The 25469-nt window shown below is 39.8% G+C and overlaps 1 protein-coding gene across 2 annotated transcripts in view; it reads left to right on the top strand.

The window, feature by feature from the left end:
* PDE7B (phosphodiesterase 7B) overlaps positions 1-25211 on the top strand; it is a 218973-nt gene extending 193762 nt beyond the window's left edge. The window contains exons 8-12 of one of the 2 annotated variants that reach the window (XM_065888732.1): positions 7265-7356; positions 12446-12590; positions 14565-14661; positions 19488-19568; positions 24976-25211. In XM_065888732.1, coding sequence (XP_065744804.1) covers positions 7265-7356; positions 12446-12590; positions 14565-14661; positions 19488-19568; positions 24976-25211 — 651 coding nt within the window. Of the gene's footprint in view, positions 1-7264; positions 7357-12445; positions 12591-14564; positions 14662-19487; positions 19797-24975 lie in introns of those variants that run through there. The other variant, XM_065888733.1, reaches the window with a different exon arrangement.
* The last annotated feature ends 258 nt before the right edge of the window (positions 25212-25469 follow it).

Raw genomic sequence — 25469 nt, 5'->3', positions numbered from 1 at the left:
CTTGCAGGACAGTCAAGCCAGTTCTACTTTCCACTCCTCTTTCACAGTTACCCTGTTCCCACCGTACAAAAGAAAGACATATCTCTTATCCATTCTGCGTATTGCATCTTGCTCCAATTGCACTAATATTGTATATTGCCCCAGTGTGAAAAAATACCAAAGGAACAACTAAAAATATTCAAGGAAATCTCCTATAACTGAGGTACTATAATGCTCCCAGCCATCTCATGAATAAATGCATTGTCAGAACATTTTTATTCTTTTTATTTATTTATTTATTTCTGACTACTGTTCGTTGCAGTGTGCATTACGGTGGCTTCTCTTGCTGTGGAGCACAGGTTCTAGGCACACGGGCTTCAGTAGTTGTGGTGGGCGGGCTCTAGAGCTCAGGCTCAGTAGTTGTGGCACACAGGCTTAGTTGCTCTGCGGCATGTGGGATCTTCCCAAACCTGGGCTTGAACCCGTGTCTCCTGCATTGGCAGGCAGATTCTTAACCACTGCGCCGCCAGGGAAGTCCCAAAACATTTTTATTCTTAAGCATAATGTTTTCCAAATTTGCAGTATACGTGTATTTTCATCAATTAGTTACCAATAGCAATTGCATTGTAAACCCAAGCTGGAAAAATATTTACTACTTAGAGCCTGATGTTAAGTAAATTTGTTAAAGATTCAATTTATATATCAATACTTATTTTTGTTTCGGAGAGATATGATAGGGTGATGATGAAAGAATTTCACACATCAAAATATATTACATTAAAATAAAATTCTATGGGGAAATAGAATGGAAATGTAAGTTCTAGAGGGAAAAACATCAATTTAAAATTTTTGACTTAAAAAATAAATTATTCATGTGTTTTCTTAAACATGTGATTAATAGGTATTAAATGCCATTGGTATTTTGATTCCCTTAGATACATTTAATGCATAAAAGAGTTACGTAATGATTTTATATTAAAACACCGATATTCACAAAAATGCAAGACATTATTACATCTTTTGTTACCATAGAAATTTGGGATTTCAGATATCAATTTTTAAAAGCATAGGGAAACCATAATTTTTCAAGACTATTTTAAGAGTAAATGAACAAAACATGTGAAAATTACTTGTATGTAGGAGCAAGGCCAGTGAACAAAGTTGTTATAAGGTGTTTTGGACAGTAGGATAGAAGCTTGGGTTGGGAATGGGGAGCTAGAAGAGGGAGCTGTCGGTTCTGTTTGGAGAGCCAGGAAAGTCTTTCCTAGTAGATGGCAATGTTTGATCTCAGAAATAAGAAGTGTGTGTTTGTGTGCGTGTGCCCTTGCACAGACGCGCATGAGCCCACGCGTGCGTTTCAGACTTTACTAAGGTGATTTCACCTCACTCTTTTTTAGAGTTATAAAATTCTTTATTAAGATTCTTATGTAAAAACCAAGCATTATTCTAGATTAAGACCTTGAAAAGGTCTTTTTATCAACTCTTTTGGGATGATATGGAAGATAATAAAGCAACTTTAAATAATTTGGTGTGTTAGTGACTTAAACAAGGGTAGAAGTTTGTTTCTATCCTTTATAAAAGAAGTTTGGATACTGGCAGTCCAGGGCAGGCGTGGTGGCTTCACAAAATTAAGAATGAGTGACCCAAGATCCTTTCAGTTCTTCAATCTGCTATCACTGGGGTATGACACTTGTCCTCATTGCCCAGCTAGCTGCTGGAGCTCTAGCCATTCCTGCTGCATTCCAGACAGTGAGAAGGAAGGAAGGGATAAAGCAAAAGAAGCCTCTCCCAGATGAAACAGTTCCCTTCAAACAACTTTCCTTAAAATCCCACACAACATTTCTGCTTACATTTAATAGGTCAGAATTTAGCCTGATGATTCCACTTAGCTGTAAAGGAGATTGGGAAATGTTATCTTTATTCTGGACAATGATGAGACTCCTCTAAACACTGAGCCATCCTAGCAGATCTAGAAATCAACCATCTCACCACCTCCACTTTCCTCGTCCAAGCCTTTATCAGCTTTTGCCTGGATAACTGCCCTCCCCCCACCTTCTACACCTATTTCTACCCTTATCCCCTACCAAAGTCTATTTTCAACATAGCAACCAAAGTGATCTTACTTACGGTTAAGTCATATAATTTCATTCCTCCCAGACTTCTGCAGTGGATCCTTATTTCTCTCAGAGTAAATATCAGAATCCTTACAATGGCCGGAAGACCTCACATGATCTGGTATCGAATTACCTCTCTAACTCCTTGTACCGATACTTCTCTTCCCTCGCTGCACATGGACCTCACAGCTGTTTGCTCCCCTTTGGGGGCCTTTACTTCAGCTGTTTTCTCTGGAACAGTCTTCCCTCATCAGCATGGTGAGCTTCCTCCTACCTTCAAGTTTTCGCTCTAATCTCACCTCTTACCCTGACTACTTTACCTTCCCCATCCCACCCCTCCAAAGACTCTCAAATCCCCATTATTCTGCTCTACTTTTCCTTCTTTCCATGCATTTGCTGTCTTCTGGATGCTATACTTTTTTTCCCAAAGTATTTCTTGTGCTTATTGTTTACTATCTACCTCTCTCTATCCCTGCTACCTCTAGTTCTCTGTCTCTTTTGTTCACTGATATATTCCAAGCACATATTACAGTGCCTGGAACATAGTAAGTGTTCAATATGTTTGCCGAATGAAATCAAGTAATTTGTTCAGTTATATACTTAGCAAATTAATAGAAAGCACTTTCTCCGTGGAAGGCACACAGTTGAGTGGATACAAAAGGAACGAGGCAGGGTTCCTGCTCACATACAGTTTATAATCTAGTAAGAAGAACAGGAAGTACATACACAACTGACACACACATCAACGGGACTGAGACCAACTGGCCTCAGGACTTGAGGAATGCCGAGAAAAAGAGCTATAGGACTCAGAGGAGAGCAAGTTCGCCTCTAACTGGACTCATTCCAGGTGGCTTTGTGGATGGAGTGTTTGAATTGGACTTTGGAAGACCGGTTTTAGTTTGATAAGGAAACATAGAGGAGTTTGAGGAACATAAACTACCTTGAAAGGCATGAAAGTGGCAAAAGGAAAGGACATTTTCATGTATTAATAATTTAATAATGTCAATAATAAGTTATAGTTTTATTAATATGGTGTCATTTACTTGGACTATAAGACCTTTGTAGGAAAGGAAAGGTAAAGGTATTCAATTATCTCCAACATATAGGAGCAGAATGATAGTTGGGACAATTTTTAGGGAGCATTGAATGCTGAGCTAAGGAGTTAAGCTTAATTTATCTGATAGGACACCAAGGTAGAGTTTGGAGCAGGGCATGGGAGAAGGCAGATGGCACAATCATATTGAATTTAGGGGAGCTCCTTGAGGGCTGCAATTTTGTCTTACTCACCTTTAGACCCCCAGTGCCTGCCATGGCACCTGGCATATTAGGAGGTGTTCAAAAAAATATTAGTTTACATTCCAACCAATGATTAGGGAGATGGTAAAAAATTTTGTCAAATAAACAAGTCACATTCTGGAAGTTGTAGGGAGGATGAATAGAAGGAAGGATAATTAAGGATAATAAAGCACTAAAATATGGTCACTTCAGTGAAAGGAAGGGATGGGTATAAGAGACGCCATGAAGGAAGAACCAACAGAACTCGGAGACTGGTCAGATGTGAGGGTCGAGAGTGGCTGAAGGATGAAATCTCCCCCAAGACAATCTAAATCTCCTCAACTCATAACACACACAAACTACAAGATTTTTTGAAGTGACACCAAATTTGGAGGTATGTGCAAAGATTCCAGTGTGGAGTTAGAAACTAACATCTAATTAAAACAATCAACCATTGACTTTTAAAGCAGCAACTATAGATGATTTGGGGAAAAATTAAGTATAACTGTAGGCATTCATCAGTTTATAAATGTCAGGCCTCTGAATGCTTGGATGTGGGTGAACAGAGGTAATTCTTAGGAGACAGCAAGTGGAGGTGTGCAAAGCTTAGGTCTTGATGCCTGGCAGACCTGGGTTGAAGGCCTTTCTCAGTTACTGACTAAGCTATGTGGCCTGTCAGAGAAACCTGGGGTTTCATTTGCTGTGAGTTAATGATTAAAACAGTAGACAGTTATGTGAGAATTCAATGAGATCATGTAAAGGGCCTGGCACACAGTGGGTGCTTCAGAAATGTTAATCCCCCCTCCCTAAACTTCTCTTCTTTTCTTCTTCTGCATCCAGTGGAGTACCCCTACCTCCAACACAATTCTGGCCAAAACATACTTTATTTATAATGACAGCTCCATGAAAGGTTGTGTTTGTAATATGTATGCTATTTTCTTTTATTCTGTGCCAGCGTCCAGGCCCCCTCCATTTCCTCCCATTTTTCTGGTGCTAACCTCCAAATATGGTTTCACCGGCAAATTTCCCAAGTATCCGTTTATTCTGTCTTCAGGAAGATTATTAATGAAGATATTAAGTCAGGCTGGCATAAATAACAATGCTTAAGGCAATTCTCCAGACGCTTTTGTTCCACTCAACAGGGATATGGCGTCATTTATCATTAAGTCTTGTTACAGTTTTCCGGCCCCTTGAAAAACTCACGTGAGGGCACTCATGTCACATCCACTTGAATTAGTCTTGCAAGTGAACGCTCATGAGTGACTGAATTAAAGGTCACAGCAGGGATAGAACATCTGTTACATCACACTAACCTATCACTCTCTGCTCTCATAAATCTTTACAATCAAAACAAATTAGTCTAGTATGTTATTTCTCATAAACATTGTCTTTTGCTGTGTGTAGCTCATGCCCAAAAGGAGATGATAGACTGGTTGATAAAAGTAACAAAATCTCATCACAGGTTCAAACCTGGTCAAGTGGTGCGTAAGGAATAATGACTCCTTGGCAAAGAGAAATGAATGGCAATAGAGCAGCCTGTACAGAGAGTTGGAATAAGACTCCACCTCGTGAAACTCATTCTACAAAGTCCTGGGGAGAAATCATAACCTGGTTTTAGAACCAAGAATAGTTGCAGTTTTCTTGAACTTCTTTTTTCCTAATAGACCCTAGCTTGTGTCACTCCTGGGGGATTCTCTTTTCCCATTTGCTGAAGAAGTTGAGCATTACACAGATGGCACAGATATAGTGGCAAGAAGAGTGGGGTTGCATAATGATGGAGTAGTTTTCAGTGTCTGTCCTGGCTCCATCAGTCTCCGTATTATTTTCCTTGCTTCTTTCCCCTCACTTTTTTTTTTTTAATTTTTTTGCGGTACGCAGGCCTCTCACTGTTGTTGCCTCTCCCGTTGTGGAGCACAGGCTCCGGCCGCACAGGCTCAGTGGCCATGGCTCACGGGCCCAGCCGCTCCACGGCATGTGGGATCTTTCCGGACCGGGTCACGAACCCGTGTCCCCTGCATCGGCACGCGGACTCTCAACCACTGCTCCACCAGGGAAGCCCCCTCACTTTTTTTTAATTGTGGCAAAATACACATAATATAAAATTTACCATCTTAACCCTTTTTCAGTGTACAATTCAGTGTACTAAGTACATTCGCACTGTTGTGCAATCATCACCCCAATCAAGCTCTAGAATTCATCTTGCAAAGCGGAAACTCTGTACCCACAAAACCATGTTGTGTTGGCCAAAATATTCGTTCGGGTTTGTCCGGAAGATGGTGTGGAACAACCCGAACGAACCTTTTGGCCAACCCAATAACTCCCTATTCACTCAGCTCCCCTGGGAACTTCCATTGTTTCTGTCTACATGAATCTGAATCTGACTATTTCAGGTACCTCATATAAGCAGAATCCCACAATTGCCCCCTACTTTTTTCAACTTAAGTATAGTTGATATACAATATTGTATGTTACAGGTGTACACTATAGTGATTCACAGTTTTTAAAGGTTATACTCCAGTATAGCCAATTACAAAATACTGGCTATATTCCCTGTGCTGTACAATATATCTTGTAGCTTATTTTAGACATAACAGTTTGTACCTCTTAATCCCTTTCCCTTACATTTCCCCTCCCCGCTTCCCTCTCCCCATTGGTAACCACTAGTTTATTCTCTACATCTGTGAGTCTGTTTCTTTTTCGTTTTATTCACCAGTTTGTTGTATTTTTTTTTAGATTCCACATAAAAGTGATATCTCTGTCCTTGTCTTTCTCTGTCTGACTAATTTCACTTAGCATAATGCCCTCCAAGTCCATCCATGTTGCTGAAAATGGCACAATTTCATTATTTTCTGTGGCTGAGTAGTATTCCATTGTGTGTGTGTGTGTGTGTGTGTGTGTGTGTATACACCACATATATATGTATGTATATACACCACATCTTCTTTGTCCATTCATCTGTCGATGGAAACTTAGGCTGCTTCCATGCCTTGACAATTTAGCCTCACTTTTAATAAATGCTATCTTCCCGTATTTTTTGTAAGTTTATAACACCTCTTGAAACAAAATGGAGAGTGAATAAATAAATAAGAAAATAAAGGGAAAAGATTTCTTGGGGACTAGAAGAGTTCTATTCTCTGTAAATGAAGTCAGTGGTAAGGCCATAATGTTTGCTAATATAGAACAAAACACAATAGGTTGTAAGAAATATTCATTATTTAAATGGTTAGCTAATGTTCAGACAGGCAGCATACTTAAGGTCAAAGGAGAGATTGGATGTAGTAGAGGTTTCCACAAAGGAAGAAATATCAAGACAGTTGAACAAGGAAGCAACTGTAGATTCAAACCCAGACCTAATGGGCTAAGTGCCGATATACTGATCACGAAGATTATTGACAGTGGTTCTCAGACTTTAGTGTCCACAATAATAAATCACCACAAAGCCACCAAAACAAGACTGCATTGACTGGGGCACATATCACACCAGAGGTTGTGAGGCCTGCCTCTGTTCTGTCGAGTAGTGTGATTTTGGATTATATTATGCACATAGCCCTACGGTATCCATTACTACCTACTTTTACTGCCTCACTTTCTTTCTTCTACACTGTTACCTGAATGAGCTTTCAAAACCAGACAGAGACAGGACTGCGGCTGCTAGAAATAGACCCGCATTCAGCCCTCTGGTGGAAGGTCAGCGGGGCCTTGACCCACACACACACTATTATTATAGCCTTGAGAATAGGCCTGCGGTTGTTTTATTTTGTATTTCTGCTCTGCCTCTATGTCATCAGGTACCAACTGGCCAGAGGGAAAATACTGGCCTCCACGGAGCTGTGTTCAGTGAGAGATCGGTATCTGGCTTCTCCCCCATTTATAGTTTTAATTTTCTTTCCTTCTAGAATATGTCTGTGCTGGAGAATCACCACTGGCGATCTACGATCGGCATGCTTCGAGAATCAAGACTTCTGGCTCACTTGCCAAAGGAAATGACGTAAGTGGCGTAGAGATGAAACATACCGATGTCCACACATTAGAGATAAGCCACTTTCTCTTGGGCTTGAGACCGCCAGGGTTAATGGCAGGGAGCCAGCCCGCTGTGCTTCCGGCCCGTGCTGCCTTGGTTGCCTATCAGAGGAGATGCAGTGTCAGTTACAGCAACCCAGAAACCAGAATCCCTCTGTGAACTCTGAAAGGGCCTGGAGAGTGTAGGACCTAACGTCAGGAAAAGAGATAATAAACAGCTCTCAGCTTTCACACTCTTCAGCATCAACGCTGTGCTTTGCCAAATTCCTGTCTTTTATGTTAGCAAAATTGTCCTCCTGTGTAGATCCAAATAATAAATATTTATCAAGAAGGAACACAGGAGTTCCCAAGCTAGATTGAAGCCTAGTTCAATAAAGCGTGTTTTGTTATTGCCAGTCTTAGCAAAAGGAGAAGTCAGGAATTCTTTTCTAAAATGTCTTTTGTTAAGTAACTGAATTGGCCCCAGCAATTTTTTTCACCAGGAATTTACCTATATCTCTTGCATTTTAAACAGAAAGGGAAATACTAGTTTCCTGGTCCACTGTTCGTTAGCCCGGGTATTTAGGTCGAGTCCTACTAAATCCAAGACCATGGCCTCATTTCCACCTGGCCTCAGTTTAGCTGCTGTACCATATTGGCCTTAATTTAGCTGCTGCAGTGTCTTCCAAGGTCACCGCTAATTCCTATCTGTTTAATTCAAATGCACAGAACCCAGGGTAGCTAGGAGGGAAAAAGTAAATAGATCCCTGTACCATCTTTCTGAAGGGCACACAACTTAAGGTCAAGGACCACGTGGGGTCTCTCGGTAAAGCAGGCAGGATGCTCTGGGCTCGCACGTTTACCCCTGGCACGCTGATTCTATCTCAGGCTGTTCCCTAGCACCCAGAAGAAAGTGGAATTTGTGGAAGGAACTTCAATTCTGATAAAATTTTACCCCCAAAACCAAATAAAACCAATCCTCACACATGGAATAAAAACCCGTGCCTCTTACTGAAACAATACATTGCAAAGATCGAAAGAATTAAGTGCAAAAAGAACTAAAAACTAGAGCAAAAAATCAAGTAAGAAGGAGGAGGAAGGAAGAGGTGAATGGTAAGGAAGCCAAAGAAAGAGAGAAGAAGGGAAGGAAGGAGAAGGAGACAGGAAGGAATAAAACAACAGGAAAAAGGGAGGAGGAACCTGGGACCAGATTTGTCCCTGTAACGCCCTCCTTAATCCTGCTCGTTGCTCAATTAATATTCATTTCCTAAGATACTTCTACTCATCCCTATGGATTCCAAATAAAAATACTATATTTTTATACGTTTTGTGGAACATAGTGTTATAAATTGCTTTTGCTAGAAGAAAAACTGTTATGCAATAATATACGTGAAAGGACTTTATAATGAAATTTACGGTCATCCTACTCATAGAGAGTATCCTATCCTCATGTAAATGCCTTCAAATCATTTTTCTGATTCTGAAAGACAGGTTAATCATACACACTAAGGAAAAAACCAGAAAAGTATTAGTTTGCACCATATGAAGTTGCTGTTTTTGAGAGCCCAGAACAGTAGAATATTGGCAGTTTCATATGATTCAACCTAACAGGAAGAAGAAAAATGAGATTACTGGTAATCCGGCAGTCCAGGAATAGCAAATGTTAACCTGGCTGGTTTGTTTCCTTTTAGTCTTTTTTTCAGTACAACTATATTTTAAAGAAATGGGGAAGTTATCTCATACAGTGTATGTCCTGTTATTTTTCACTTACTGTAAAGGTCTTTTTCCATATCATTAAACCTGCTGCTAAAATAAAGTACTGCATTCCATTGCATCAAATTGTATTGACTATTGCCTATTGTTGGGAATTTAGATGATTTCCAAATTTATGTCATTACAAATAATGCTTAACAAGCATCCTTAAACATATATTTTTATCCCAAACTACGATATTCTATTTTCTCAGAAACTGTTTGTGGTTAGGAGTTATTGATCAGAAAGAAAGGTGTGAATTTTTAAGGTTCTTGTTGTATACTATCAAATTGCTTTTACAAAAAGCTGCATCTACCTGTATTCCCACTGGTAGATTATGAGAAAATCTACCAATGTACCATCACCAAAATTGAGTTTTATCTCCATTACCTTTTTAAAATATTTGCAGATTTGACAGAGAGAGAGAGAGAAAGAAAGAGAAGGAGAGAGAGAGAGAGAGATTCATTGATAACAAATGAAACTAAAAATTTTTCATGCATTTACTGGCCACTGTTATTTCTTTAGAGAACAAAATTTTGCATTTGTTCTTTTCTTATTTTCTTATGAGTGTTGTTATTCATTTGTAAGAAGTTTTTGTATTTTAACTACAGTAACCATTTGTTATATGTTGTAAATATTATTTGAAGCTTTTAGTTTGCCTTTTAACCTGGTTCATGAAACATTTCACCTAACTAAAATAGTTATGTTTCCTGGTTATAAATTTAATTCATATTTTAAAAGAATTCATACAATATTGAAAACTATTTTTAAGTGAAAATCATTCATAATTCCCCTATTATATGTCTTTCCAAATTCTTCTCTATGACCATAGAGATCATGTCTTACATACTTTGTATCCTGTTTTTTAACATAACAATAAAACATGGTATTTTTCCATGTCAATAAATATAGTTATACATCATCATATGAAATAACTGCATAGTATGCCTGTAACATGGTTCATTTAACCAATCTCCTATTCATGAATTCTTGTGATATTTTTCTCCCTAGAATGTTTCATTATTTAAACAACAATAGGATAAACATTCTTATATATATTTACTAACTGTATCTTTACTAACATGTTCATAGTAAATTTGTAGATGAACTGTTGGTCAAATTATTTATATTTATTGCTTTTAACACTAATTCCTAAACTACCCTTCAGGAACACTGCACCAGTTTACACTCTGGCTAACAGAGAATAAGAAGGAAGATTTCCCCATATCGTCAACAGCATTAAGTATCACAATCATTAATTAATTCATCATATTATTTAGCAGTTACTTTTAATCCGCGCCAATAAAAGTGTGGGAAATAGTATCACATCGCTGTTTTAATATTTTTTGTTATACTAAGAATATTTAATATCTTTCCATATTTTGGGAACATTTTAAATTTCTTTTGTGAATTGCCTGTTTTCTGAGATTATTTCTAATGTCCAGGAGTAGATTAAAGATGTGTATGTGGCTTAAAAACAAAAATGTTAATGATGAAACTATAAAGCTTTTAGAATATAATGTAGGGGATCATCAGAGGTAGGAAGGATTTCTTAAATAGGAGAAAAACATTAACCTAAATTAAAATATTTATAGGTTAAGCTATATTAAAAATTAAGACTTCCTTTCATCAAAAGACATCATAAATAAAACAGAAAGACCAGCCACAGAGTGAGAGAAGATATTTGCAACACATAAGTGACAAAAGACCATTATTGAAAATATATTAAAAACTCTTAGAAGCAATAAACAAAACAGAAACCACCCTATAGAATAGTAGGTAACGACTAGAATAGAAACTTCACCAAAAAAATAGAAATGGCCAATAAACACATGAAAATATGTCCAACCTCATGAGTTATCAAGGAAATTCATAGTAAGATTATAATGAGTTGCGCGACATTGGTAAATGGGCAAAAAAAATGTAAAGTGTAAGACTATAAAGCAATGAGAACCTCATCTATTACTGTGGAGTGTAAATTTATACAACTGTTTTGGAAATAATCAGCAATATCTAAGAAATTGAAGATGAACATCTCTGTGATCCAAAAGTTTTATTCCTGGATATAGTCCCTAGAGAAACTTTGCACATGTGTAACTGGAGGTACATGAGGGTGTTTATTGTGTCATTTTTTCCATAGTAGTCAAAAGCTAGAAACTACTCAAGTTACCATCAAAAGTAGAACAGATAAATACATTGAAGTATAGTCCTACAATAGGATACAATATAATCAAGAAAATGGATGAACGACAGCTCACACATCAACTTAGGTGACTTTCAAAAACATGTCAGGCTAAAGAAGCAAGTCACAAACTGATACTTATCACATAACTTAACGTGCAAAAGCAGTTAAAGTTAAACCGTATTATTTAAACATGCATACACAGGTGGTAAAATTGTTATAAGTAGCAAGGAAATTATTAAAACAAAGGTCAAGAGAGTGGTTACTTCAGGGGTTGAGGGGAGGTGGGGTTGGATGAGAGACACAATGAGGACCTTCTGGGGTACTGGCAGGCAACGATCTTGACCTGGATGGTGATTGTAAGATGTTTATTTGATATTTATTCATTAAATTGTATATGTGTACTCTATGCTCTCTACTTAAGTATACTTCACTTTTAAAGGTGAATTTTAAAAATAGGTACGGATATTCCTCCCATTGATTACTTTCCATATGTGAGGATAAGCTCTGATTTGTTTTATTTTTCCAAAATATCCCATTTTCCATATATCATCTGTTGACCAATATATTGCTTGACCACTGCTTTTTAATGGTGCCTTAATCAACTGTGATTCTTTTTTAAGTTCCAGTATCTCTTTCCAACCTATCAGTTTTGTTCCCTTGATGGGTCTTTCCATTCCACAGAATCAGTCACTATTATTGTCTTCATTACTGTTACTATCATCATGCCCATTTCTCTCCCCATGCAAATCTTAAAGTTTGAGTTGGTTTGAACTCTATAAAAAGCACAATTCAAATGCCTGTGATTCTGTGAGTCTTTCTGGGTCCTCCTTAAAGCATACATTTCTCGTTGGCTTTCGATCTTCCCACCCATAGGAACCATGGGAATGTATAAACTGCCACAACTCTGTTCACCCATGGTTTCAATCTCTTGTCCAGTCCTTGACATACATCCCATCCAAGGACAGAAATGATGGTGGGTGAAAGAATCACTCTCGGGCTGCAAGGACTGGGATTCTGTGTAATAAACAGAATCAGAGGCAGAAATGAGAGTACAAGCCACCTGATGATGACAGAGTCCATCACCCCCCTCAAAGGAATTTGCTTTGTGTGTGTGTTTTCTCTTTCATTCTTGTGGATGCAGACAGGATATTGAACAGCAGCTGGGCTCCTTGATCTTGGCAACAGACATCAACAGACAGAATGAATTTTTGACCAGATTGAAAGCTCACCTCCACAATAAAGACTTAAGCCTGGAGGATGTACACGACAGGCACTTTATGCTTCAGGTAAACAACAACAACAAAAAGAAGTCATTACCCTCACTGGGAATAACACTTAAGGACACGATCCATCATTTTAACGCATCTGAGAAGAAATGTCTCCCAATGGTATAAGCTAGAGCGGTGACCTACTTTATTAAAAACTTTGAGACATGAAATTTTTAAGTGGTTTCCAAGCAAGTAAAATCTGGGTTTCACGTCAGTAAGTTGATAATATCTCATTTTTCCTTGTTTGGTAACTGCTTCACCACAACGTAGCCCTGCTGTGTAGTTGCATGCAGTAAGAATCTACCACATTTTCTGCCTTGATATAAAGCTGATCACTATCATACCTGTGCAATGTAGAAAACTGTTTCTTTAATACAAAAGTATATTATGTTAACTATAGTACTAACGAAAATTGAAAAACGAGTATCCTTCCTTTACCTAAAGCCTATTTAATTAAACCCTGCTTTCCTTCCTTTTACTACCTTAACTCATATTTTCATCTGAGGCTCAGACGTGTTTACCTAGTCTTACCATTTTTAGGCACCAATAAATAAATGATTTTAAGTTTAATTGAATGAATTGAATCATATCAAGCCCAACCCTTTCTGCTTCCTTCCATGGCAAAAAGCCATTTGTGAAAGTTAAGAAAGAACAAGATGGGAAGTGGACCTTGGAAGCAGAAGTCTGACCTGCTGTATCCAAACCAGAGCCTTTTGCTTGATCTTTCATTTTCTCTCATTTTCCTTCTTTCCTTCTGGCACAAAAGACTGAATGGGTGAATCCTGGATGCATGTAGATAGGCCAGCTTTAACCACGTACGTGGACCTGCACGTGGGAGACTGAACCATACTGTTTCTTCCCTTCCATGCCTTCAGGCTGCCTTCGGAAGCTGTCCAACTGCTCCATCCTTTTAAGGAAATACCCTCCTCCCAGCTGTAAAACTGTATCTCCCTCCTTCTTTCTTCCCAAACTAGTCTTCTCGTCCCTGAGTGCCACAGACGCCTGATTTTAGAGACTCAAGCCTAGTTGTGACTAGCTGAAAGATTTGGCCTGTACACTTGCACTTCAAAAGGAAAACTTGCTAACACACACGAATCCCTCAAGGGCGGAACCTGGAGAGGAAGTCTGCCCCTGACCTACTCCAACATGTACTGGTGTCCCCATTCACCAGGAAATAAAGAACCAACCAGGTTTGCAACTTAATATGATTCAGGCTCTCCCAGACCCCAGCGCTGCTAGCAGTTCTATGATCCCAAAGAACTCGGTCCAAACCAACAGACCTTGCTGATGGACGGGCATGCCACCAAAAGCCCATCTGGGCAGTGGGCTCTTGGCAGTTGGTAGTTAAGGGGGAGAACTTATTTCTCTGGAAATCCAAGGAAACCCTCCTAGGGTCAGCATCTCTGACAAAAGCTGGTATCCCAGATGCAGAACAGTGTGAGCAAAGCCAAGAAGGCCCAGATGTATCTCTGCAAACCAAACACTCCTAGGCTTGATATGACTCAGCTCCCTGGCTGGCAGTCTGAGCTTGTTCACACAGACACGGGCATATAAATGCAAACACAAATAATTTAATGTATGGAGTCGGTCAGTGTGGCCACTGTGAGAGTGAGTGAGGTCCCAGTGATCTCACTTGAGCCTGGCTGGGGCCCCTGCGGCCTCCCTGCCCACAAGGAGTGGAGCAGCAGGAACAGGGCAGGCCACGGCTTTCCTTGGCCTGCCTGCCCCAAGTCTCCTCCAGGTAGCTCCGTGTCCTTGGACGATGGCTCTTCTCTCCTTCTCGCTGCTATAAAGTGGGAGTTCTGAATGAAGGTTTTGTGCCGTGATGAATAAGTGCTGTTTTCCTGAAGAGGCACGTCAGGGAAGCCTCTATAAATACAGGCCTGGTACCATGAGGCCGACTGGCAGGTCTGATGGCCCCTTGGGCTTGGGGTGCATTTGCTGCTCAAAGATCATCCTCTGACCCTCTCTCCCTGCCCTGTCATTTCTCAGATTGCCTTGAAGTGTGCTGACATTTGCAATCCTTGTAGAATCTGGGAGATGAGCAAGCAATGGAGTGAAAGGGTCTGTGAAGAATTCTACAGGCAAGGTTAGTAGTGACCCGACAGCTGACTTTTCATTGCCCCTTCTCCTTTCAGGCATTTATCCTAAGAAAACAGGGAATGGATCATCTATCATGACATTTGTTCTTTCATCAACTCGTATTATCCCAGCCTTTCTCTTTTAACCCTCTTGCGAACCATCCAGCCCTTTTCTGGAAATAATTTGAAAATATTAATAAATAACACTGATTTACCATGGAAACAGGTAATAATGAGGTACAGTAAAAATGAGCAAAAGGGGGATACATTTATATATATATAATTTGTTAATGGTTTTTCTCTGTGGATATAAGAATGTGCAGGACTGTTTGATTTTTACTCTGACCTCCATTTTTATGAGCTGAGCACAGCCTAAAGGCTAAATGCCATTTGGGATCAATGTTTTCCACTCTGACAGAAGGACTTAGACTTTTTTTTTGTATTCCTTTCCCTCACTTTCTTAAATAAAGTGAATAATGAAATAGAGCACAGCTGGCCAGTGTTCGTCCTCTCAAATATATACAGTGAAAAGACAAGTGGCCCCAAGTTAGGGTATAAATTTTAAGAGATTAACCTCATTCAGAAGTAAAGCAGTGAATTAACAGCAGGATCTTGATGTCGGGTGGGATCTTGGCCTTTAAACACAGCTTGTTTCTTCAGGCCCGGTTTCAGTGCTCGGGATGTTTTTTCAGGCACAACAGTGCCCTGATGTTAGTGACAGGATCAGGCCTGAGAGGCTGAGAACAAATAAAGCCTGAAGTGTCCCACATACCAGTTCTGTGGGGAGGTCAAGTAGCAACAGTGAGCCTTTTGGAGAAGCCTCCGTAGAAAGATGTGTCAGTGACACTGAGATGGTCCCAAAGACAGAAGACAAAGCAGAACGGATAGGGTTCATGTGGGACCAGCAGGCTGTGCTCTGCATCTCTTTTCTTTGAGTAAAAAGCACGCATGGAGCTCCCTCTCTGTGTACTTTCACTTCAAATGAGTGTGAGTGGTTAGAAAACAAAAGGCCAGTTCTACTTGCCCATGATATAAAATCTCCACTGAGAGAAAAACAAAAGGAAATATGATGAACTTAGAGCAAGGAGGTTTCAGGTTAGATAAGATAAATACTTTCTTTACTATAAGATACAGAAAATATGGAAATAGCATAGCGAGAAAAGGGCTGGGATCTTCATCCCTGATCAAGCAGTGATTCTACTCTGTCCCTCTTGGTTTTGACTCAGTCATGCGTTCTTGTTGGCATTGATTGAAGTTTAACCCTTTCATTTGCTTATCTTGAGCCCTATTTGGATTATGAGCAGTTTGGGGCCTGGACCATGTCCCCTGGGCAGTTGTTAACTAAGTGGAATCGGTGGGGTCTACCAATAAAGGTAATCTGTAAGACGTCTTGGCAAAAACTTGTCCTCATAATAATATGCATGTGCAGCATCATAAGACAGAACAACCTAGAATATCTGTAACTCTGATCACTAAAGGTGAGCTTTCAAACACTGCTGTGGCATGTTTCCTAGCAGAGAAAGGAGAATTCAGAGGGTATGTCGGGTCCTTTTTATTTAATAGCCTTATGGTCTAGCAGAAGTTCAGCTTATTTAAGAGGAGACCAGACTCTCGGGTTATCCAAACTTCTTGTCCTCCATACTGAATTATTTTTTTAGAAATTCTGTAATCACTTTGATTAATCTTCTTCTGGCTTTCAGTTTAGGATTTGGGCTTCCACAGACTGCTAACAGTCCCAGCCAAAGTATATTTAATGATTTGTGATGTTGAGCAAAGGAAAAACCCTAAAATCAAGGTCAGGGACAGAAGGGGAAAGGAAGATGAGATCCCATGAATTAGGAAGACAGTGTTAAATCCTCAGAACAGACATTAGGATTCAAACATCATTCACCCTCGTCCCCTCAGTGCCTTAAAAAAGTAGAATTTCTGTCCTATTGTAACTGCAGATTGGTATTTCTCAATGAACCAAGATTCCCAGAAGTTTTCATCGAACATCTGCTTCCAGCCTTGTCTAATCCTCAGCAAAGCTGTGATTTTCCTATGTGCAAAGACCCACTGGGGGTGTCATGAAGGAGGCAAAGAATTATAGTTAATGTTTCATAAGCTCAAAATACTAACCAGTAGAGTTCCTAGAGGAGAGAAACTCCAATCTTCCTCTTTGTATTCTCTACATTGATTAACAAAGTGTCTGAAATGTGCAGTGCTTTGTAAATATATGTTGAAATAAGTGAATGACTAAATGATCCAATTGGAAGACCAATTGTGGTAGAGGTCACAGGAGAAGACCTAGTGCTGAGGATGGCAGAATCTGAGCTGGGTATTCAAGGATGTGTAGTGACTGCACTTTCCAACAGGATAAACATGAGGCACATGTAGCTAGTTAAATTTAAATTAATTAGGTTAAATAAAATGGAAAATTTAGTTCCTCAGTTTTCTTGATCTGATTTCAAGGGGCTACTATAGTGGGCAGTGCAGAGAACATTTCCATCATTGCAGACAGTCCCAGTGGTCTAGATAGAGAGGAGCAGAAATGGACAGAAGCACTGCAGACCATCCCCCTGCCTCATAGACCAGCTTGATCCCATAGAAGGTGAGAATATGAGGATCCGTTGAGGCCCCTGTACACCATGCTAAAAGTAGAGAACATGGCAGTGGGAGTCATCTTAGAAAGTACAATTAGGGCAACATGTATAACTGAAGCAGAAGAAGTACGAAAGAAACTAGCTATGAAGCAAAAATCGGAATGAGTTATAAAGAAACCAGATAAAGAAAATGTGGTGTATGTGTACAATGGAATACTACTCAGCCATAAAAAAGAATGAAATTTTGCCATTTGCAACAACATGGATAGACCTGGAGGGTGTTATTCTTAGTGAAATAAGTCAGACAGAGAGAGACAAACACTGTATGTTTTCACTTATCTGTAGAATCTAAAAAGTAAAACAAATGAATGAATATAACAAAACAGAAACAGACTCACAGGTACAGAGAACAAACTAGAGGCTACTAGCGGGGAGAGGGAAGGGGGAGGGGCAAGATAGGGATAGGGGATTAAGAGGTACAAACTTCTAGGTATAAAATAAATAAGGTACAAGGATGTGGGACTTCCCTGGTGGTCCAGTGGTTAAGACTCCGTGCTTCCACTGCAGGGGGCGCAGGTTTGATCCCTGGTCAGGGAACTGAGATCCCACATGCCGTGCAGCCAAAAAAAACAATAAAATAAAGATAAATATTAAATTTTTTAAAAAAGGTACAAGGATGTAATGTACAGCACAGGGAATATAGCCAATATTTTATAATAACTTTAAATGGAGTATAATCTATAAAAATATTGAATCACTGTGTTGTACACCTAAAATGAATATAATATTGTAAATCAACTATTTTTCAATTAAAAAAAAGAAAGAAAGAAACCAGACCAGAGTCAGGCAGAGTGAAAGTAGGGAAAATAGATGTTTCAACAAAGGAGTAAACAGGATTTGCTTCCTCAATACAGAGGGTAGAGGGAAGGGAAAAATCAAAGACAACTCCTCCAAAGTGTCAGACTTAACTGAAAAATCACTATTAACAGAACTATGGAGGTGAGGAGTAAAACCAACTTTAGGAGAATTCATTTTAATATTAAATGGTGTCATGCTCTGTCCTCAGAAGGCTATTATCATCTGACTTCCCTGAACTCCTCAGTTAAGCCAAAGTGATTTCCTCACATCAGTTTTGAGAATCACGAGGGCCCGAGAGACCATGGGAGCCATGGCTAAAGTCTTAGGGAAAATGACAGACATGTGGCATCTCAAAAGATCCTAGCTTAATGGTTAAGTGCAGACCCTCTGAAGCCAGACTTTCTGGGTTGGAATCCAGGCTCCCCTCTTCACTGGCAGAAGGACCTCAGGTCAACATATTTCCCTACGCTTCATCTCAATTTCCGCATCTGTAAAATGGGGGTTATAGTGAGGTTGTTATGAGGATTAAATTAATTAAATAGGTAAAATGCTTAGAACGTGCCTGACACACAGTAAGCATGATATAAATGTTATGTGTTTCTCTCCTCTAGTTTAGAGGAGTGCACTCACAACTGAACTCAGCTAAGTGTTTCTGAGACCCAGCTTCTGTACTGATTAACCAGATTGTTTTTCCCAATGAAGTAATTATTCACAATTTTTCACCTTCAGGAAGAATTGATAAAATACTCTGATAAAGCTTTGCATGATGTATTTCTTTTTTGCTCTGGCTGATGGAGACATTAAAAAGAAAGATCATCCTGAGCTTTATACTTTCTTTAACCTTCATTTACACTAAGTAAAACTCTAAGGAGTAAGAATGAAAGATACCAGACCCTTATTTTGGATTCATTTTGTAGCTACAGAGATGCTCTTCAAATGAGATCTTTCTACTTCCTCTTCCCGATTTCCTGCCTACTAATTATTCCCGGTTGTTCAGGTGAAACCAGATGAGGGTCAGGCAGAGTGAAAGGAGGGAAAAAGCATAAAACCTGTTTTCTTCATCTGCAACTTAAAACCAGAACTTCCATCTCATATTAGGAAACTGGCCATTCGTTTTCTTGTTTTTATAGATTTTTGTTCAAAAGCTTATTCTAATCCCAGAGCATACCTATTTACAATGAGCCTATTGTAAATGATCGTCGATACTCTGATATTTTAAATTTTCGCAGAAGCTACCAGAGCAGGGCAGAGCCAGTTGTTGCTAAAGGGTTCCTAGTGATAAGGCAGGGAACAGTAATTCCCAGATAACTTCTTCCAACTAGATCATTAAAACTATCAACACTCATTCTTATAGGTTCTCGATTACCAATGTGTTTCTTCTTTTTTCTTCTTAGGTGACCTTGAACAGAAATTTGAACTGGAAATCAGTCCTCTTTGCAATCAACAGAAAGATTCAATCCCTAGTATACAAATTGGTGAGTCGAATTCAATTTTAATTTTAAATCAACAGTTTCAGCACCTCTGCTAAGAGTCACTAAGAAGATCTACACACAGCTTTCTCAAGATCCAAACGAGAGGTTTAATCAATGGCCCTTTGAATGGCTGAGTCCAAATGAACACTCTAGTCATGACTAATTACCAACTGAGATGAAAAATAGGGTAAAGGCTTTGTTACAGACCCTTAATAACTAACCTGTATTAACTTTGTAGTTCAGAATTGAATCAAAACCAAATGAGTAGAGGAAAGTAACAAGAATCAACTATTGGCTGCTGAAGATCGGATTAGCTCGCACTCTCTTTAGGACATGAAGGGTGGGAAATCTGCAGTTCAGGATCCTTCCAATTTGGTCATTACCCTTCATCCTCAATGCTCAATACTAGGGGCTTGGTCCCCAGGCCCAGGCCCCACCAGCCATGTGACATGGGATCCCATGCTTCTCTAGTCTTCACTTCAAAATGGATTTTCAGTCTCATTCTCTTAGGACCACACTCTCAAGTGTCAATTGCACTAAAATGTTAAACGGTGATGTTAATGCCTCTAAAGTAATTGTTTGTTTCTATCACTCCTTGAAACACTCTACCAATTCCATCTACGTTTAAAGCAAGTGTTTCTGTTCCTTGCAGTTCCCTCCAATTAAAACCAAACTCAGTTGATGGACACTTAGGTTGCTTCCATGTCCTGGCTATTGTAAATAGAGCTGCAATGAACATTGTGGTACATGACTCTTTTTGAATTATGGTTTTCTCAGGGTATATGCCCAGTAGTGGGATTGCTGGGTCATATGGTAGCTCTATTTTTAGTTTTTGAAGGAACCTCCATACTGTTTTCCATAGTGGTTGTATCAATTTACATTCCCACCAACAATGCAAGAGGGTTCCCTTTTCTCCATACCCTCTCCAACATTTATTGTTTGTAGATTTTTGATGATGGCCATTCTGACCAGTGTGAGGTAATACCTCATTGTAGTTCTGAGTTGCATTTCTCTAATGATTAGTGATGTTGAGCATCCTTTCATGTGTTTGTTGGCAATCTGTATATCTTCTTTGGAGAAACGTCTGTTTAGGTATTATGCCCATTTTTGGATTGGGTTGTTTTTTTGACACTGAGCTGCATGAGCTGCTTGTATATTTTGGAGATTAATCCTTTATCAGTTGCTTCATTTACAAACATTTTCTCCCATTCTGAGGGTTGTCTTTTCGTCTTGTTTGTAGTTTCCTTTGCTGTGCAAAAGTTTTTAAGTTTCATTAGGTCCCATTTGTTTCTTTTTGTTTTTATTTCCATTTCTCTAGGAGGTGGGTCAGAAAGATCTTGCTGTGATTTATGTCATAGAGTGTTCTGCCTATGTTTTCCTCTAAGAGTTTTATAGTGTCTGGCCTTCCATTTAGGTCTTTAATCCATTTTGAGTTTATTTTTGTGTATGGTGTTAGGGAGTGTTCTAATTTCATTCTTTTACATGTAGCTATCCAGTTTTCCCAGCACCACTTATTGAAGAGGCTGTCTTTTCTCCGTTGTATATTCTTGCCTCCTTTATCAAAGATAAGGTGGCCATATGTGTGTGGGTTTATCTCTGGGCTTTCTGTCCTGTTCCATTGATCTATATTTCTGTTTTTGTGCCAGTACCATACTGTCTTGATTACTGTATCTTTGTAGTATAGTCTGAAGTCCAGGAGCCTGATTCCTCCAGCTCCGTTTTTCTTTCTCAAGATTGCTTTGGCTATTCGGGGTCTTTTGTGTTTGCATACAAATTGTAAAATTTTTTGTTATAGTTCTGTGAAAAATACCATTGATAGTTTGACAGGGATTCCATTGAATCTATAGATTGCTTTGGGTAATGTAAAAAAATAAATAAATGAAATAGATAACTAATAAGAACCTGCTGTATAAAAAATAAATAAAATTTAAAAAATAAAAACATGTTGCCACATAAGTGAAATATAGCTGTTAAAGGCTGCATGTTAATTTCAAGATTTGTTAGAGCAGAGATAATAAACTTACAAAAAAAAAAAAAAACTCAGAACTTTAACTCTTTACTTATAAACTATGGCCCTGACATGTACCATTTCATGTTTTTCACCAGTTCCCATAGACCTCAGACAGCTTAACACATTCACAGTGTTGCAAACCTCTGCAAGCTCAAGGCTTAATGCCTGGAGATTGGGAGTGAAAGGGTCACCTGAAAACATCAGTTGAAAACTGAGAAAACCAGAGCCAGTTAGAAAGATATGCTTCCAATTACTGAGGGTCAAGTTGAACCCACAGTCCCACAAAAGAGTCACAAAGTCAACCTAAGGAAATGGGAATAAAATTTATCTAGTTTAAAAAATTTGAAGGGAATATACAAATGTTAAAATAGATGTGTTGGAACTCTGAGATTACTGGTGATTTTTTTTTTCCAAAATGCCCTTAATATCGTTACGTTCTTTTTACAATTAAACCGATTCATCCACCTGAAAAAGGGAGAGGGGTGTTGTTATAAAAAATAGAAGCCTGCAAGAATCCAGAGCAGATGAAGCTACAGAATTGAAGGGGAGGGGGAAGGGCATCAACATCAACAGAAATGCAGCCTCAGCCTCTTTGGATCCAATGCCCTATCAAGTAGGAAATTCTGCAGATGCGATTCAAAAGGAATAGGCCCCCAACCAAAATCCTAATCCTGGGACCCAGCTTGCTAAATTCTGGCTAGAAAGAAATTTGCCAGGCACCTGTTAAAGACATTTTGAGCCCCCAGAGAAAAGCGTTCACATTATTAAGCACACAACCTAGATTTGCAAGACAGACTTGATTTCGGAGATTCTATTCTCTTGTTGTCATGAGAACACACTTATTTTGTCAGATCATATGTCCTGATTTTCAGCTCAGGAAAATGTGGTTACCATAGATACCTGTTTTTAAAATGGGATGGGGATTGAATGAAAAGGAAAATCCCATGGATGCTACACCAGCACACCAATAAAGAGAAAGAAGTGATTATAAAACAACCCTTAGTAGATAATTCTTTCTGTCTCTGTTCTACATCTCCCAGCTCTGAAGGTTCAAGGCTGGGAGGTGTGGTGTCCATAGGTAGATCAGACTAAACTGGAAAAACCCAACCAGATCAACAGAATCTAATGGGAACTGTGGGCTCCAGGCTCCCAGACAAGGATTTTTCCAGTGGGTGCTAAATAATGCAGCTAGTTCCTCCGTTCTGATTACCCTGGGATTGAAAATGTCCCCTCTCTTTTTCCTTTCCCAATCCACAGTGAGGATTTCCTGAGAGCCATCTCAGGCTTAGACCTGATTTTCTGTTTAAGTAATTCATATTTACCCAAGTGAGACAGCGATTTAATATCCACCCCCCACACACACCCATATTCCTCCCCTCTCCCCATCAAACTCTACATTTTAAAAAGAAGGCATTAAATCAGGGCGCAGTGGTTGGAAGTCCGCCTGCCGATGCAGGGGGCGCGGGTTTGTGCCCCGGTCCGGGAAGATCGCACATGCCGCGGAGCGGCTGGGCCCGTGAGCCATGGCCGCTGAGCCTGCGCGTCCGGAGCCTGTGCTCCGCAACGGGAGAGGCCACAGCAGTGAGAGGCCCGCGTACCGCAAAAAAAAAGAGAAGGCATTAAATCAAATGAATCTCTAATTGGTGCAGCCTATAGAAAGATGAGGAGAAAGAGGCTTTCCTTCAATCCCTGTGTACTCTGAAGCCATCATTTCTCCCCTGCCCCACTGCCACCACTCCAGGAAGACAATATCCCCGCAAAGTCAGGCTCTACATCACTTGAATAGAAGAGGGAGGTTTGCACAAATACACAAGGAACCTATGGGGCAGGCGCCCAAGTGCAGAAGCCTTGCTTCATGTGAAAAACTGCCTCATGGTGTTTCTTCAGATTTTAAAATCACTCTTCTATCTCCTATAAGACGTCTTTATATCTGACGAGTAGAAATACAGAGGTGTAATTCCAGAGTAATTTCAGGAAGAAAATGAGTTGATTTTTAAGTACTGGATTTTTAAATGTGGGATTTGTAACTTTTTTTATACTTAAGGTAAACCTGATAAATATTCACAACTTAAACTTTAGAATAGTATAATATTACACACTGTCTTTTTAGATACCTAATATCTAATCTCTCTTAAGATGAAAGATATCAAAATTAGATATGGAGATTGTGAAGGAGGTGAAGAAAATTCAAGAATAGCAAGCAAGGACATTCCAAAATGAAATCCTTTCTTGCTGACTCCCTGTATGACCTTATCAAGATGTAGACAGTAAGTCACTGGCTTAACCTTCCTCCTCAGGTTCAGGTAATCTAAAATAATCTTATACTACTCAAATCGTATTTCACATCTGATGAGATGATGCAGGCATGTACAATAACATTTTGCTTTGCTGCATTCTTTTTTCATCTCTATAGCATCCTCAAAGGCCAAGTATCTGCTGTTCGTCCAATAAAAGGATAATCAAATCAAGCCTTATAATTCACATGCCTGTAAACATACAGGGTTAGTTGTTGGAAGATTTCATTAGCTGAAAAACACTTGCCTTTTCTCCCCATACCTACATTTCAGGGAAATACAATAAAACCTAAATATATCCAAATTTGTGATGAGTCCAGTTATTCCAGCCTAGACTGGAAGTTATCTTTGCCTTTAATAAATCATGTTTAATATGGAAGGCACATTAACAGTGAAACATGGTTAGAAAGCAACAAGGCTAAAATAATTAAGAGAACAGACATGCAAACAAAGAAGTCTCATATCAATCCATCTTATCTAGTCATTCAAGCAGAACATTTATGCAGGTAAAAATCTGTAGTGAAGACGAATGAACTTCTGTTACCTACACCTAGTTGTTTAACATAACTGAAAGTAAGACAAAACTGTGAAATGATAATCCTGAAAAAATACCCTACGGAGTAGATGTATCAATTCTTCAGATGGTCTAAATCAACGAGGTGCCCCTTCCTGGTATCATTTGATCTTTCCTCCCATCCCCCACCCACCCTCCTTAGTTCTAGCACAAACTTTTTTTTACACTTTTCTTTATATGTCTTCTCCCTTCTTCAAATAATAATAGCCAATATTTATTGAGTGTTTATTATGTGCCAGGAGCTTTCTAAGCATCTTCACATGTGTTAAGTCATTTGATTGTCATAACAACCCTATGGGTCTGGTACCCTTCTTAACGCCTTTTTACAACTGCAGAAACTGAGGCACTGAGAGGTTAGATGCCAAGCCCAAGGTGACATATCTTATGCTTCGACACTGAGGGCAAGGACTGCATCTTGGTGGCCTTCCTACGCACGGGCCCAGCACATCGTGGGCCCAGTCATATTTGTTAGGGAGGAAGAAGTAGGTCTTACTGCCCTGCTGGTGATGAGCTTGGCCTTGCCTGTTCCAGGTTTCATGACCTACATCGTGGAGCCCCTCTTCCGTGAATGGGCCCGTTTCACGGGACACAGCGCCCTGTCTGAGAGCATGCTAAGCCACCTGGCACACAACAAAGCCCAGTGGAAGAGGCTGTTGCCCAACCAGCGCAGAAGCAGCAGCAGTGGCGGTGGCAGCGGCGGCCCAGACCACACCGGCCCAGGGACCGAGGCTGAGGGGCAGACCGTGACCGAAGGCGACGCCCCGTAGTGCCAGCCAGGCCTGCCCCCTGCTCTGCACACTGAGAGTGCCAGCCTCCTCGCGCAGAGGCCTCTGGGAGGGCAGATGCTCTGAGGGGCTCTTGCCGGTAAACCCAGCCCCTCTCTGGGTGTCGTCCTGGGGCTCTTTGGAACGCCACCCTCCTCCCGCTCTCCTGCCTCCCTCCTTTTTCCAAGTGTACAGAAGCCATCCGTCACCTCAGCATTAGCTGCCGAAATAAGCAGCTCCATTCCGCCATGAGGGAGCTGA

The sequence above is a fragment of the Phocoena phocoena genome, chromosome 12 (assembly GCF_963924675.1).
Source record: "Phocoena phocoena chromosome 12, mPhoPho1.1, whole genome shotgun sequence".
NCBI lineage: Eukaryota > Metazoa > Chordata > Mammalia > Artiodactyla > Phocoenidae > Phocoena > Phocoena phocoena.
This window is presented reverse-complemented; position numbering and strand designations above follow the sequence as displayed.